The sequence below is a fragment of the Eucalyptus grandis genome, chromosome 7 (genome assembly GCF_016545825.1).
Source record: "Eucalyptus grandis isolate ANBG69807.140 chromosome 7, ASM1654582v1, whole genome shotgun sequence".
Classification (NCBI taxonomy): Eukaryota; Viridiplantae; Streptophyta; class Magnoliopsida; order Myrtales; family Myrtaceae; genus Eucalyptus; species Eucalyptus grandis.
This window is the reverse complement of record NC_052618.1, coordinates 52367152-52381978: the sequence shown is the minus strand read 5'-3', so window position 1 is coordinate 52381978 and position 14827 is coordinate 52367152. Positions and strand designations below refer to the sequence as shown.

At 40.5% G+C, this 14827-nt stretch overlaps 2 protein-coding genes across 2 annotated transcripts; both read right to left on the bottom strand.

Annotated features, from left to right (window-relative positions):
- Window positions 1–6557: 6557 nt before the first annotated feature.
- On the bottom strand, window positions 6558–7682 carry LOC104454132 (non-symbiotic hemoglobin 2). Its single transcript, XM_010068884.3, has 4 exons — window positions 7554–7682; window positions 7333–7447; window positions 7088–7204; window positions 6558–6993 (listed from the first exon to the last, which is right to left on the bottom strand). The coding sequence occupies exons 1-4, from the start codon at window positions 7646–7648 to the stop codon at window positions 6841–6843; spliced, it is 480 nt and encodes a 159-aa protein (XP_010067186.2). The 5' UTR covers window positions 7649–7682; the 3' UTR covers window positions 6558–6840.
- Window positions 7683–10551: 2869 nt separating this feature from the next.
- Window positions 10552–10902, bottom strand: LOC104455807 (cyclin-dependent protein kinase inhibitor SMR3). The gene has a single exon (XM_010070537.2). It carries the CDS (start codon window positions 10900–10902, stop codon window positions 10552–10554), a length of 351 nt encoding a protein of 116 aa, XP_010068839.2.
- Window positions 10903–14827: the final 3925 nt, after the last annotated feature.

Here is a 14827-nt window from a genome sequence, read left to right as displayed (position 1 = left end):
AACAGGGAGAAAGATTCTTTTGACAAAAGCAAAAGTTTGACCATTTTGTCTAAAAACTCTAGCGCGAATGTTTTCTTGACTACAATGTGACTTGAAAACTTGAAGGATATTGAATTGGGCTACTGCCAAATTGATTCAATCCTCGAAACCTTGATGCAAGAGCAGCCAAACTATATTGTAAAAGTTGGTGTTTGCTTACAGAATCAATTCAGCAATAGTAAGGAAATGTTATCTGTTTATGGAACTTACTTGTAAAATCGTCCCTTAGTTGTATTTCTTCAGCTGTAATGAAATAGGAGCAGAAGCTTTTGAGCTAATATAGTATGCTGGATTGACTGACGCCTCTCTAAGGTTACCGGATCTAGATGATCCCTTAAAGAAGAATGCCATGAAAACTTGAATACATTAGTTTTCACTAATGGAAACCTTATTTTTGATAAAACTCTCTTAATTGAGAGAAACCCCGTACCATCGTGACAATAAAGTTAAACCAGGCATCCTTCAACATCTTTTGGGCCGTCATACTTTGATATCCAGATTGATTTTGATATTGTCTCTGATCATTGACAATTTCCATTCCAGACTGGCACTGTTCCCAACCTTCTTATGGTTTATCCCGTGTCCACTGAGATAATAGACAGCGAAAATTCGTCCCATCCTTCTGGTACCTGCATATGTTAAGATGACCACTGAAGCAGAGAAGAAGGAAACATAAAAACGAACTTGGTGGAGTCGCCAACCGAAGTAGGCATAAGTAAAAAGAAGTCCCTATTAACTTGGCTCAATGTGGACGCATTTATTCAAATAATTCAGTTTGCTAGACCAAGTACCAATGGCGGAAACACTTCTTGCATATGCTTTCCCCAGTTCATTTCAATGCCAACGCTGGATGACGTCAACGTTCAGGATTCATCATATATAATCTGTGGTAAGCATAAACTATATTCTTGAGCTAATTAATAAACTGACAACGCGACGAGCACCAAGCAGTGAAGCAAGCCAATTACGTCGAATTAATTTGCTTGAGCATCAAGCCCCCACGATGAAATCGTTAAGAGCTGTTCGATTGCTTCATCACATAACACCAAAGCGGTGTAATTGCTCCGTCCTCCTCCTGCCGTGAAGAACTCGACCGCGTTTGGCCGATAAATTTCCCAACCGAACTCTCTGACATGATGCTTTTGTAGTCGAATATAAAACGAGCCTTGATCAACCAATTAGGCAAGGCAGACACAGGTATCGAGGAGACAACACAGCCACGTCCGTGAAACTGCAAAAAATGAAGAAGGAACAACTAATTCTAATCGAATCAGCCAGCATTCTTCGTCTCGTCAGCCCGTGAGGAGAGAGACGACGAGCAAAGAATTTTAAACAACGACGTGCACGAGAAACGCCGTTTCCATCTGACGACGAGCACTTGCACATGCATGTTTATGCACGACGAATTTGCATACGTAGTTCACGAGCGAAGAACGCCGGCGAGAGACATCAACGAACAGGGAAGCCAATTTTCATCAATGGAACAGCAGATGCATGAATGGAAAACTTGGAGACGTCAACAAGCGTATTTTAGAGAGAGAGAGAGAGGAGTTCGCCATTGCAGTTGCAGTTGCAGTTGCAGTTGCGGAGATGATGAGAAGGCGACGGGAGCACGTTTTAGGGTTACTGTCGCCATGAGGAATTTCTATTAATGGGATCGGCTTATTTTTAAAAGTCTTTTTCTTCGATGGCCCTCTTACTTCGCGGTATTTACTTTTTTAGTACCCTGGAGCTCACTTATTTACCTTTTCTGCTCCGGTCCTTTCAACTTCCATTAAAAGTTCTTCTTCCAAGCTATGGCACAAGTAGGAGACCCACTCCTTTTCTCTTTCTTCATTTCTGTCTGAATTTCATTAAATCAAGACATTATTTTAAAAGAACAGAGGGAAGGGAAGATAAAACTCTTCCCATACGTTGCAAGAATCAATTTCATGCTGGATAGGTTATTGAGTTAACTTATTTGATTTTTCAATTTCAGTGAAAAGATATAAGATGAATTCATCTCTCAATTTTTTTTCTCCTTTTTTTATTTTTCAAGAGACAACTAAATGCATTTTAAAAAGTCGTCTTCAAGATAATCTATGAAAAAAGAGATATGTCTGGAGAGATAAGTAAATATATTGATGAGACAACTAATTGCATTCAAAATTAAAGACCAAGCTAGAGCCCTACTCCATAAATATATGAAGTGCGCATGGACTGACTTTCAAAACGTAGCCTATATAGGAAGAAAAGGAAATTCCAAAGATGGTTATCATCGTTAACAATTTACGAGATGGACAATATCATAATTACATAATAGAAGAAGCGATCTTTGTGTTTAGTGGTGCGAAGTGTTGATTGCAAATTCGATGAAAAAATAAATTTTACATGATTATTCTCTTCGAGATAAACTTACTCATGGTCAAAGATATTCATCTCCGCTCTCACATTGTAATATTTTCTTTAATCCTCCATACAAAAACGACCCAGATGGTGTCCTCCGCAAAAAATTCTTGAATTCAGGGCTCTAAACCAAAAAAGTCCATTTTGTGGGGGGTAGTCGATAAAAGACCTGAAAAAACCTCAAGGAAATTGATCGAAAACATCGACGAAAGAGGGAACGAAACATCGTAGCGAAACTCCCCGGAAGTTTCTATTTGGGCATTGGCGTTTCGTTGTCGGATGAGGTGAGAACTCCAAAGCATTTTGAATTTAGGCTCTTGCAATTTCTGAGACGTGGCAGCTGCTGATTGGCTGGATCAATGGCAACTGGGCTCCGCGGCGTGAACTGAGGGATTGATTAGCGAATCGGAAGAGGTTGCGTATCCCGTTTGGTTCGGCTTTTGGAACGAGCTTTGAGACTTTAAAATCCCTTGACCAAATGCAAACGTGTTTGATTTGTGTTTTGCTCAATTTTAGGAAAATACAATTACATCTCTAAATGACTAAAGGCCTTTAGTCCAAAATAAGTCTGGAGGTTTTTGGAAACTTGTATTTTAGAATGTAAGTTTCGGTTACTTTTCATCTTCTCCAAAACCACCACACAGAAAAGCCAATCGGAGGCCAACGATCGCTGGCTAAGGGGTCGCACGTTCCGGCAACCATCGCTTGAGGGTCGCCGCGGCCGTCGCCGGACCTCAAGCAACGCCTGGGTTGCGCGACCCAAGCAACCGGTGGCTTGAATCGCGCGACCTCAAGTGACGGTCGCCTAGGGTCGGGCTACCCTAGCCGACGGCCAAATCACCCAAGTGTTGCCCGCCAAGGTTCGACCATTGCTTGGGGTCACATGACCCGAGGCGGCCGTTACAGGGTCGCCTGAGGTCACGCGACGGTCGCCTAGGTCGGGCAACCTCAGGCGGCCTCACCTGAAGTGGGCAACCTCAAGTGACGGTGTTCGACGGCCCAATCTAGCGGTCCAACAATCAAATGGCTGGTCAATGGCCAAACTTAAAAAAAAAAAAAAAAACAATTTTTTTTTTTTTTAATTTAATAAAAGTTATTTACAAATGCAAATTTTATCAAATGGTAATTTGGCCAAAGTTATTTTTCAATACACATTAGAATTACAATTCACCAAACGCTATTTGCATTTCAAAAAATTCATCACTCAAGATATTTGCATTTTTGCAAATACATTCCCAAAAGGTCCGAAGTGCACGATTGTGGCCACGTGGGCATGTGGTCCTTGCGGTTCGGAATTAGTTGGTGTTAGATGATGGAGTAATTATAACGGCAACTAGCCTTGGATCTTGGAGGGCACAAGTGGGAGAACGTGCCTCCAAAAGATTTCTTGATTTTTTTATTTTTTGGTTATATATTGTCTAGATTTCAAAGTCAAGTTTGGCATTTTATGAAGTCCCTTCATTGAAGATGCTCCACGCAAGTTGAATGATTGTTTAAAAAGTCTTAAATGTTGTGCGATGACCGATTTATCATAAATTTTTAAAATTTTGGCTCATTTAATTTTAAATTTTTAATAATTTACTAATTTAACCATTCCAATCAAGTTTGATAAAAAATCGATGATGTAGAGACCGATCATTCTATGTGGTGTAATTAGCACTAATATAGATAATTTTGTAATTTAAAAATCTCATATTTTTTAATAAATCTTTTCTTTCTTTTTATTGTTCTTCATTTTTAAAGAGTCATTAAGGGTTGCTGGCCATAGGCGAAGTGGCAATGACCTTCACCTTTGTGCGAGGCAAGGGCTATCATGGCTAAGGGTAAGCATTGGAAGCAAATCGAACTAGGAATTGGACCGAACTAGCTAGTCCTAGGCAATTTCCGATTTCGAAAATGTGGAATCGGTAAAAATCGGTCTAGTCCCTTGTTCGGGTGTAGACTGAACCACCAGAATTGGACCAATATATATATTTTATAATTCTTATTATTACATAACATTGGGGTTTTATATGTAATTTCACAATCTTCTCAAAAACCATAATAGCCTATGCTTTCTCAAGTCTCACACTCACCAATCCCTCTGTGTTGCTTTGTCAAGCCCATGCTTAGCCCCTCTCGCCCAATGCTCGACTTCTCTTTCTGTTCCTTCGCTCAACGCCTCCTCACTTTCCTCTCACTCGACGCGGTTGCACGTCTTGACTCTCGCCTCACGACAGAGACAGGATGCGGTGTGGAAGAAGCATTTGAGTGTCCTTGGAGTCCTTGTTTCAATGCCAAAATGCCATAGCGTTCACTTCACACTCTATTGCTTTTCTTATTCTTACTTTCTGTTTAGAGTCAATGAAGAAGACCCAAAGATGAGACTGCATTGCCTCTCTCCCAACTCTCTCAGCCGAAGTCTTGCTCTATATATACTACTACAGTTGGATCTTGGCCACATTTGGGAATTGGATTGAGCCAGTCAATTCGATCTGGTCGGATTCCAAAATTAGGGGTATGTTTGGTAATCGATCAAACATCTAATTCTATTATTTTATTTCCCAGAATTTTTTTAAAAAAAAAATCCGTTTGATGACTTTTTTGTTCTCGGGAATAAATTTAGAACAAAATTAAGAAGTTAAAAAAACAACTACTTCTTTGTTTCCGAGAATAACTTCAGAACCAATACCACTTTCTTTTATTCTCTTTTCTTTTCTTCTTCTTATACCTTTCGCTAATCGCCAGTGGCCTAGGCCTCATCGTCGATGGTCGGTCATCGGCAAAATGAAAAAGAAAGAAAGAAATAAATAAAATTCTAAAAATATTAAAATATTATTAAAAATTGTCCACGTTAGAGCTTTTGCTGCTTGTCTTACATAGCACAACCAACGTCTATATAGGACGCGTTTGGTAACGTTTACGTTCAAAAAGCTGTTCAAAACGAAATAGAAAAAAGTGTTTGTTCCGGGGAACAATTTTTGAACAAAAAGATGCGTTTGGTAAACTCGTTCCGAAAATAAAAAATGAATAGAAACACGTTTGGTAAATTTATGTTCTTTTTTTTTTTTTAAAATTTTTTAAAATTTTTATTTTATTTTTCATTTTTCCTTTCTTTTTATTTTTTCTTCTTTCGGCGGCGGCCTCGCCCTGACCATGGCGAGGCTCGGCCTCAACGGATCTGGGCGAGCCCGAGCCTCGCCATGGTGGGCCTCGAGCTCGCCTAGATGCGGCGAGGCCGAGCCTCGCCCAACGACCCGGCGACACTCCGGCGAGGTCGCCGACCCTCGACGGCGTCACCGGCCAAAGAGAAAAGAAGAAGAAAGAGAAGAGAGAGAAGAAGAAAGGAGAAACAAAAATCATTTCTTCAAAATTGTTTTGGAACAAGAACAATTTTTCTTGTTTCTCACTTCTGTTCTTTTTTGTATTTCGGGAACAAAAAAAAACAAAAAAAAGAATAGAAACGCAACCAAACGCGTTTTACATTCTTTTTTGTTAGAAACAAAAAAAACAAAAAATCTGTTCATAAACAGATTTGAGAAATGAAAACATGCAGGGCCATAGTAATTTTTAACTAAAATTAACTGGATGGACTCAATTGGCAAAAATAAAATGATTTAGAACTTGATTGGTAAAATTGAAAGGTTAAAGACTAAATTAGCAAAAGCGCAATAAATTTAGGATTTTTGGACAATTTTCTCATTACTTTGTTTTGGCTTGTTTGGCAATTCCTATTTATCCATTTTCTATTTTCACATCGTTACTTATTGGAACCTAAACATATCTCAATTAGAAACGAGTCGTGTTCTCCTCCATCTACATTGAAGATTCAGTGTGGTGTGGAGCCTTTAATTTATTTTAGTTTGCTTACATCTCATCGACTTAACTTTTGAAGTGATGGTAAGTCTAATTGAATATGTCAATGGGCTTGGTCTTAAACTTTCTTTTTATGATCTTCCTAAATAGAAGATATCTGATTTTTGCCAACCACTCCAATGAAGATAATATACAATAATCTCCAGTAGCTCAAATCGAAAATAATCACAATCAGGGCAGTTTGTCATGCAATCATATCATAACAAAAGCACAAGGAACTTGAGGATTCTTATTTTGTTCTTTTGGGATAGAAAATGTCATAGGTCTTACTTCTAGCATTCATAGTAGTAGGGTTCATTTGACTTTTCATTTTTCATCTTAAATAATCATAACACCAAAGATGAAAAGAGATGATCCCACTATTATTCTCAATCCACTACAAATCCATTTTTCCATATTTCACAAGGGCATCACACAGAAAACCATATCAAATCTCTCTCTCTCTCTCTCTCTCTCTCTCTCTCTCTCTCTCTCTCTCTCTCTCATGCGCACTCCATACCTTGAAAGGATCATATACTTACGATAAACGACCGACAGTGAACTTAATAAAAAACCGAACGGTTAATTAGCGGTCGGAACTGCGTCGTCCTTCATTTCTGCCTGGATGGCTGCAGCCAACTGGTCATAGCCTGCGCCCCATGCACCCTCCATCTCCTCGCTCCACTTCTCTCCCACCGCCTCTTCGATCGTTCTCAGCAGCGCGTCTCTCACCACCTGGTTCATAAAGATCGATGAGTTCGCCGACAGTAATCTACGCTATGACGACGATAATTTTAACGGAGGTTGAGCCAAAGCATGTGTTACATACGTCGAACTGGCGATCGGTGACTCCAATCTTCAGGTGAACGGAGCCCAAGTGCTTCATGGTCGAACCTGCGATCGCAACCGCGCCGCATTCCCGGAGTTGAATAACTGATTCGCACGTCTGTTGCAGCGCGACGACGGGACGGCGTAAGCGAAATCACAGAGGAAAGGGAAGAAGGAACGGAGGCCGGGAGACATCGATGAGTGAAAGGACGGCACCGGAAAACGAGGGTTTCGAGAGAGGCTCACCAGCTTGAAGACCTTCACGGCATGAGCTTGGAGCTTGGGGTTGTTCTGGGGGATCTCGTCCGAATCTCTGAGGAAGGAGAACATGTTCTTGGCTTGCGGGGCAACTTCCATTATCCTTTTACACGAATCATATATTCACGCATGAACAGACAAAACCCCATATAAAACACAATCACAAACAGCAAGAAAATCTCTCTCTCTCTCTCTCTCTGTGAACTCACCGCAGGAAGAGACGGATGCTGTATTCAGGTATGTTCTGCTTCAGGATCTCCCATGACTCCTTCACCAGCACTTCTTGCTTCTCTGTCAACGCCATCTCTCTCTCTCTCTCTCCCTCTCGCTCGCTCGCTCGCTCTGTGAATCTGAGTGCGAGTGAAGTAGCTCGTATATAAAGGCCGCCACGTGCCGAGGGGTCACGTCTTGCTTCCGTGCTTTCGACGGTTTATGCCCCTTCAAACGAGCTATGTACTTGCCCAGCAAGGAAGAAAGTTTTGACCGTCAGACGAGAGTACGTGCTCAGACGTAAGCGTCGTCGGCCCGTTGGATGGTTTATGCCCGCTATGACCAGTCATACACTTGCCCAACAAGAAGAGAGCTTTATCCTTTGATTAGTCGGCACTGTGAATTTTGACATGGTCAAGATTTGATCGGACTTGTATGCCGAGCAAGCTCGTATTGATTTTTACACCACTCAGGTAGCCCGTCCTTGTGTCGTATCTCCCCGACCTCCAACGTTGCCCAAATCGAACTCTTGATAATTGTTAAATATCCTATGAGCCAATTAGCTAAACTTGATTATAGCTTTATATAATTACTGCAAATGTAATATTTTTTTTTCTTTGGTCTTAGCTTGACTTGATTAATCAAGCGTAAACCAAGACATTATTTGTGAATTAAGTACACACTGAACATACTTATTGTAATGACCCATTTCAATAAGGATGGGAAGTGATCACCTGGGCTTGAGAACCTGGATAAGGAGCGGTTTCTAGTAAACTTTTATGATGGTGAAGGGAGTGGGAATAAACTGAACTATGCAATAGAGAGAGAATGATTATGGAATATATATGTGATGACTAGAATTAACTCATAAAAGTATCTTCTAACGTAATGGCATACTTTGTTGTCATCCTAGATGGGTGACCTCCTGGAAAGGTGTCTACCTATATGCCAAATGACAAAACTGTAAATTTTCTAATATCTCAAGTAAATTGATTTAGAGATATCAAATTTATATGATTAGACTACTTTCTTAACCTATACTTATGAAGACAACTTACATTAAAAGTGATCATCGTCCAAGCATCAATCGACCGTTGGATGATGCATTTAGGCCTAATGAATTTCTTTAAAATGGCTAGGTCTAAGTGAGAAATTCTCATACATCATGGCCCCGATCCACTTTTTCTTTTAGAGGATTTAGATCTTTTTTTTTTTTATAATGACACAAATTATTAATGAACTTTGATTTAACGTGCAGTGCGATCCTCGAACTTTTAATTTATTTAATATGATTCTAAACTAAGACAACATTGAATGTTTTCATAGAATTTAGAAACTAATTTGAATATATACCAAAAGTTATGAAATCACATTGCACATCAAGCTAAAGTTTAGGAATTGCATTGTCCACTGAGCCAAAATTTAATAATTATTTGTGTCATTTTCCCCTCTCTTTTTTATTAAGGATAAAGCAAGAATGGGCAAGGATTTTCGGATGGGCTTGGCCCGACCCATCTAGCCATGTATTGCAGGCTCATGGGTTCTCCGCTTGATCAACGATGGCATCCCTTTCGCTCCTCCCGATCCCTTTGCATACAAACGGCTCGAATTGCTTGGCGCGGCTTTTGCATCTACTCGCACCGGGTGGTTCAATTCGAACGATCCAAACACCGAACCAGTCCGTTGAACCATTTGACGTCGAAGCTCTTCTTTTATGTCCCTCGGTTTAGACTCTCGAGAGCACAATGCTTGGTCATCGCCGAAGATAAATTAGCTATCGAGATGTATGAGGCGAGGCGACCATCGTCGTCACGAGATGACTCAAGCCCACACACAATGACAAACCGAGAATTCGAACTCAGAGGCAAGACACGAGTTTCGAATAAAATAACATATACATATCTAAATTTTTCTCCTTTAAAGTAAGGACACACCTTCATTAATTTTCGTCATTTACAATAGATCATATTATCATATCCATGATCTGTCTCATTGATCCTAGTCCATCGGTTGTCCCAATTACGCATTTAATAAGTTCGGTCCTACTGGATGGCTATGAGATGTACAATAATTAGGTGCATGATTTTCTAATGTGCCTCTGTATTTTTTTTGTTTTTTGAATGGTATCTTTTTGCCTCGGCTTTATTAGCGCTTTCGGTAACAAGAAGCGGCATATGCCCACATGAGATCAACCAGGGAAACAATTCGATAAATTAAATATTATAGGTGTGTAAAGTTTCACTTTTCTTTATTTTTTAATTATAAACATGGGCTTTCATTATCTGCTGTTTTTTTGGATGGTGGGTGATCCCACATCTTGTCGGCGTTTTCTTAGAAGCCTTGTGGGTCCCTCTCACAGCCCAAAAAGCGAACAATGGGAGCGGTGGCGGGAGCCAGCCATAGGGCCTAATCCATCTCAACTGTTGATTTATATGGAATTCACATGAATTTATATGATTTGATGGTTGAGATTGAATAGGATCATGGATATCCAGTTGACGTGAGCATTGCTTGATTTTCGACACTCAGATGCCGAATTTAATAGTAAATATATCTTATGGTATATGAATTTCTCAAAAATATGCATATTCTTTCACGTACTTAATTAGGGTGTTATCTATTCGCTCTGAATCCGAATATAGAGACAAGAAAATTTACAGATAACTCATCCAGAGGCTGGTCCGATGATTGGGAAATGATATGATATCCGCAAACTCTCTTAATAAATATCGGCAATTAATTAGGGCAAAATTAACAAAAAAAAAAATAATCATCTCCATGTATGTAGAATTTACTCTCGGTAATTTTGAGTAAAATATTTCACGTGCATCATCAGCACAACAAAAGAATATTTCTATATTCACCCAAAAAATTAGAACTTCCAAAGATGAGGAAAAAAAAAAAAGAGGAGAAGAAGAAGAAGAAGGGAGAACAATTATCGAAGCGCTTCGTCGTCCGAACGCCGTCCGTCTCGACCGGGACCGGCGCCCGCGCGCCTCACCTGCAGAAGAAACGCCTCCGCTTGGCCGCCTCCTCACAGCTCCTGAAGAACCCTTCAACCTCGCCGCGGCTCCTCGCCTCGAAGAACTCGAGCCGATCCGGCGGCGGCGGGGCTCTCTTGCATGGGACCGCCGGCGTCGTCCTCGCCTTCGCCTTGCGCGGCGCGGCCGGGCAGGTCAGGGCCGGCGGGATCCTGTGCTCCTCGGACGTCGGGGTCTTGCACTCCTCGGCCTCGCCCTCGCCCTCGCACTCGGCAGCGCGGACTTGCACCTCAAGGGGCGGCAATCTGGGAAGCATCGAGGTGGCGGAGGAGTCGAATTCCAGTTCCGGATCCAGATGGGTCGCCATATCGGCGTCGAGCCGGGGGCGGCGACGGCGAGAAGAAGAGAGGGAGATCGGGGCGCGCGGTTGGAGGAGAGTTGCGGGCGGAGGTTGCGCCTGCTTCTGTAGGAAAGGAATTTCCAGATCCGTACGACTGAAAGTGTTGAGAGAGAGAGGGAAGAGAGGTTTGGTTGCTGGTAGATTTATTCCTTGGTGCATCTTCTTCGGAAAATGGCCCGGCTTACACCTATTATAAGACCAGCGGTATCCGCTATGCAGGACCGGACCGACCCAACGAGATCCTAGGAGGGACAAGAATTCGAAATCACATAATAGGCTCCATGCTTCAGAAATTTTTGGGACCCATGGGTACAAGAGTAGGTCCCAAGTCATATTCATCCGTATGCCATGCATTTGATACATAATATGACTCGTTAAAAAAGTACATGGTACCTCAATTCAAATCGCGAGATAATCTCTGTGCTCTGAAATTTCAGAACCAATGGGTACGAGATAGATTCAAAGTCATTTCTATTCTATAATCTTTTATTGGATATACGATATGACTCATCGAAAAAGTATGCAGTACCTTGTATAGTATTCGAATTAATGAATATGTACGGACCTATGTATGAGTTGCCCTTTTTCTCTTCAAGAGTTTTATATGTTGGAATGACGGGTGGAAGCGGCAACATGGTTTGCCTTTTATGTTTTGCTTGCATTGTTATTACGCATTATGATTATGTTGCCGGTAACCATGAACATGGAACTGCCTATGTTCTTATGTTGAATGTGTTAATAATCAAAATATCGACTTATTAAAAAAAGTTTTGAAAAAGTACATAGTAGCAAAGGGAATTTTAAACTCAGTAGGAACCAACGGATTCCAAATCCTTAAGCAATTTGGAGATTTTATAGAATAGGTCAAATATTTCGAAAGTTCAAAATCAATATATACAGGATAGTCCTCGAGACCTACCGACTCTTGAAGAAGTTAAAAGCGGGTTACTTACGTTAATTATTGTAGCCAACTATCAAATTAGCATATAATTTACAAATGGGTTAGTATAATGACAATGTTCCAGGTCAGAAGGTAGTTGCATAGGATTCCATGGAGGAGACTTTAATACAATGTATCACATCGCAACCACACACGAAAGGGGGGATGGACATTGTTATTTATGTGATTCTTTTCCCACGTGAAATGTCCGGCCTTGCTCCTCATGAGCTGCATGCAAGAATTAACCATTTCTCCGCAAAACACCAGCATTCGAACCTTTCGACTCAGCTGATTAATCCTTCACAGATGCACGCGGAATCGCCGCCTCCCCCGTTCATGTCTCCGTCCAGGAGCGGTACGCCTCGGCCCTTCGAGAGTACTCCGACCGTAGAAGATGCTGTTAATCGACTCTATGTTTCGCGCCCGATTTCGTTAGGGATCTCCATGGGTTTAGGTCAAATTTCTCTTTAAGGCACTCGTGGTGCGTGGCAGGAGATTTTTCAACGATGGAAAACTTCAATTACGTGAAGAAAAGCAAAGCTTTGGATTCCTGACGTGCGAAGGTAGAGGGGAGATTGTGTCAGTTGCGATTAGAAATTGTCAGAACAGAAGATTTGTACCTATGACCAAGCATAGAGAGAGTTTTTCTAAGTTTTTAGGTTTTCGATCTACTTCGGAAGCTGCTGGAGGTCAAGTCTTCGAGTGCATTAAAGAGCACAGCAGTTATTACAGCTTTGAGAAAATCGTTTCTTTGTTTCTTTTTTCCATCTTTATTATCTTCCGGTTTTAGTTCATGTCGACTAAGAAAATATCCACCTTTTATCCCTGTAAATTCGCTATAATATTTTTAATCAGGTCCCATACATTCAATTCTTCTAATTAAGTTCTTTCGACTCACACATAAAATGTCCAATCACAACTATGAAACTTAAATGAACTGATTGTGAAATTCGAGGATGATACTGTAGATAGGGACAAAAGTTTTAAGGGCTACTAGTGAAATAAGAAGGTGCGCCGGTAGTCTCTGTTGCCTCCTCAACCAGAATCATGCATTCCTCAACGTGTGGAAATTATTCTCTTCTCTAGATGATATCAAATTGAAACAAGTATTGGACATTTTGAAGAAGTTAGAAATAAGTTACTCCCATCAAATAATGCTTATGAAAATAATCTCTCTTTCTATTACAACGGCACGAAATGACTATTCAGTTATCTTAAAATAGAAAAATAGTGTGGTGTTTTTTTTAGCATAGAATTGGTGCAATTTCTGGGATTATGGGAAATTTAATGTTGATTAACTTCCGGATTAACGTATAAGACCTGGTCAAGGATGCCTAGGATTCCATGGGGGAGACTTGAATGCGAACGTCTCCCCACCACACCACGACCACACAACAAAGGGGGTATGGATTTTGATTGCTTTGCCGGTTAATAAATGAGATTTTGCACGTGAAATGTCCGTCCCAGTCAACATGTATTTGCATGGCCATTCATGCACCACATTAATTACCTTTGAAATTTTCACTCCAATGAGATGTACCCACTTCTAGGCCGGCAACATCTTCCTTATAAAAAGATATCTGGATTTTTCGATTTTACTAATTTTCACAAGCATATGGAAATCACTCCGTCTACATGCATTAATGAGGCTCGGGGCCACGAGGCGGTAAAAGTGGGCCCCAGAGTATTTTGAGCGTGCGAGAAGTGATGGGAACATGAATCTATTTTTATCCTAGCAAGGCGTTCCATCACACGGCCAACCTTTTTAAGGGTTCGTGTTTGATTGATAAGACAGATCAAAGCAACACCCGCCTTCTCTTTGTTATCCTTTAATTGTTATCAAGACATCAAAGATTGATCAAGAAATTAGACATTTTGCAGCTTATTTTCTCTTATCTGCAGAAGCAAGAAGAACCCAGATCATCCATCTTGCGGATCCAAAGAAAGAAGGAGGAAGGAAATTAAGGGGATTAACCGAGCTAAAAGTTCCAAGATCTTGTGTAAAATAATATATATATGAAAATAAAATTTTCAAGTCTTCTTGACTTGACTTCTCATTACTTACCCCTGCCCCATCTATATGTATGTCTAAGCTGAGTTTGGGAAAGAAAAAAAAAAAAGGTTCAAGTGGATCAGCTCCTGTTTCATTTACTTTGTAAAAATCCCATGAGTTGAGCTTAATTCTGTCTAAACAGAAGATTGAATAGATATGACCAACAAAGTAATTACCTTTCCGTAAAATACCCAGGTTGTTGATCTGAATGAGAGGCTATGTAGGTCAAGTATTCAAGTGCAGTTAAAAGAGCATAACCGCTGCAAAATCGGAGAAAAGCTATTTTGCTGCCTTTTATTCCATTCCGATTCAATTCATGTTTAAATCCGATGAATAAAAGTGACGGGCCAAACTCTAAAGAAAATATTCGGAGTAATCATATAAGGTGGTGACCATTTGAGAATGGGTGTTGACTTATGAATCACTCAACAAAACTTTTCCACCTACTAGTAAATTAAGGGAATTAACTGAGCTAAAAGTTCCAATATCTTGCGTAAAATAAAAATAATAATAAGGTCCTCTTGACTTTACTTCTTCAACCAAAATAAAAAGAATCTTGACTTGACTTCTCAAAACTCACCCCTGGCCCTGCCCCTTCTGTATGAATGTTTAAGCTGAGTTCGGGAGAAAAAAAGCTCGAGGGGATCAGCTCCTGTTTGTTGACTTTGTAAGGATCCCATGAGTTGAGCTTAGTTCTGTCTAAACAGAAGATTGAATACATGTGACCAGCAAAGTTATTACCTTTTCGTAAGATACTCAGTTTGTTGATCTGAATAAGAAGCTATGTAGGTCAAGTATTCAAGTGCAATTGAAGAGCATGACCATTGTAAATTCGGAGGAAAAGCTAATTACCGTCCTGTATTCCATTCCGATCCAAATCGTGTTTAAGTTCGATGAAT

What these genes read in the sequence shown, in the direction of transcription:
- LOC104454132 (XM_010068884.3), bottom strand. Translation starts at nt 7,648, where the DNA reads ATGGCGTTGACAGAGAAGCAAGAAGTGCTGGTGAAGGAGTCATGGGAG. An exon ending in CCGTGAAGGTCTTCAAGCTG is followed by an intron (nt 7,205 to 7,332) that starts GTGAGCCTCTCT and finishes GCGCTGCAACAG; the next exon opens with ACGTGCGAATCAGTTATTCA. An exon ending in TCACCGATCGCCAGTTCGAC is followed by an intron (nt 6,994 to 7,087) that starts GTATGTAACACA and finishes TTTATGAACCAG; the next exon opens with GTGGTGAGAGACGCGCTGCT.
- LOC104455807 (XM_010070537.2), bottom strand. Translation starts at nt 10,902, where the DNA reads ATGGCGACCCATCTGGATCCGGAACTGGAATTCGACTCCTCCGCCACC.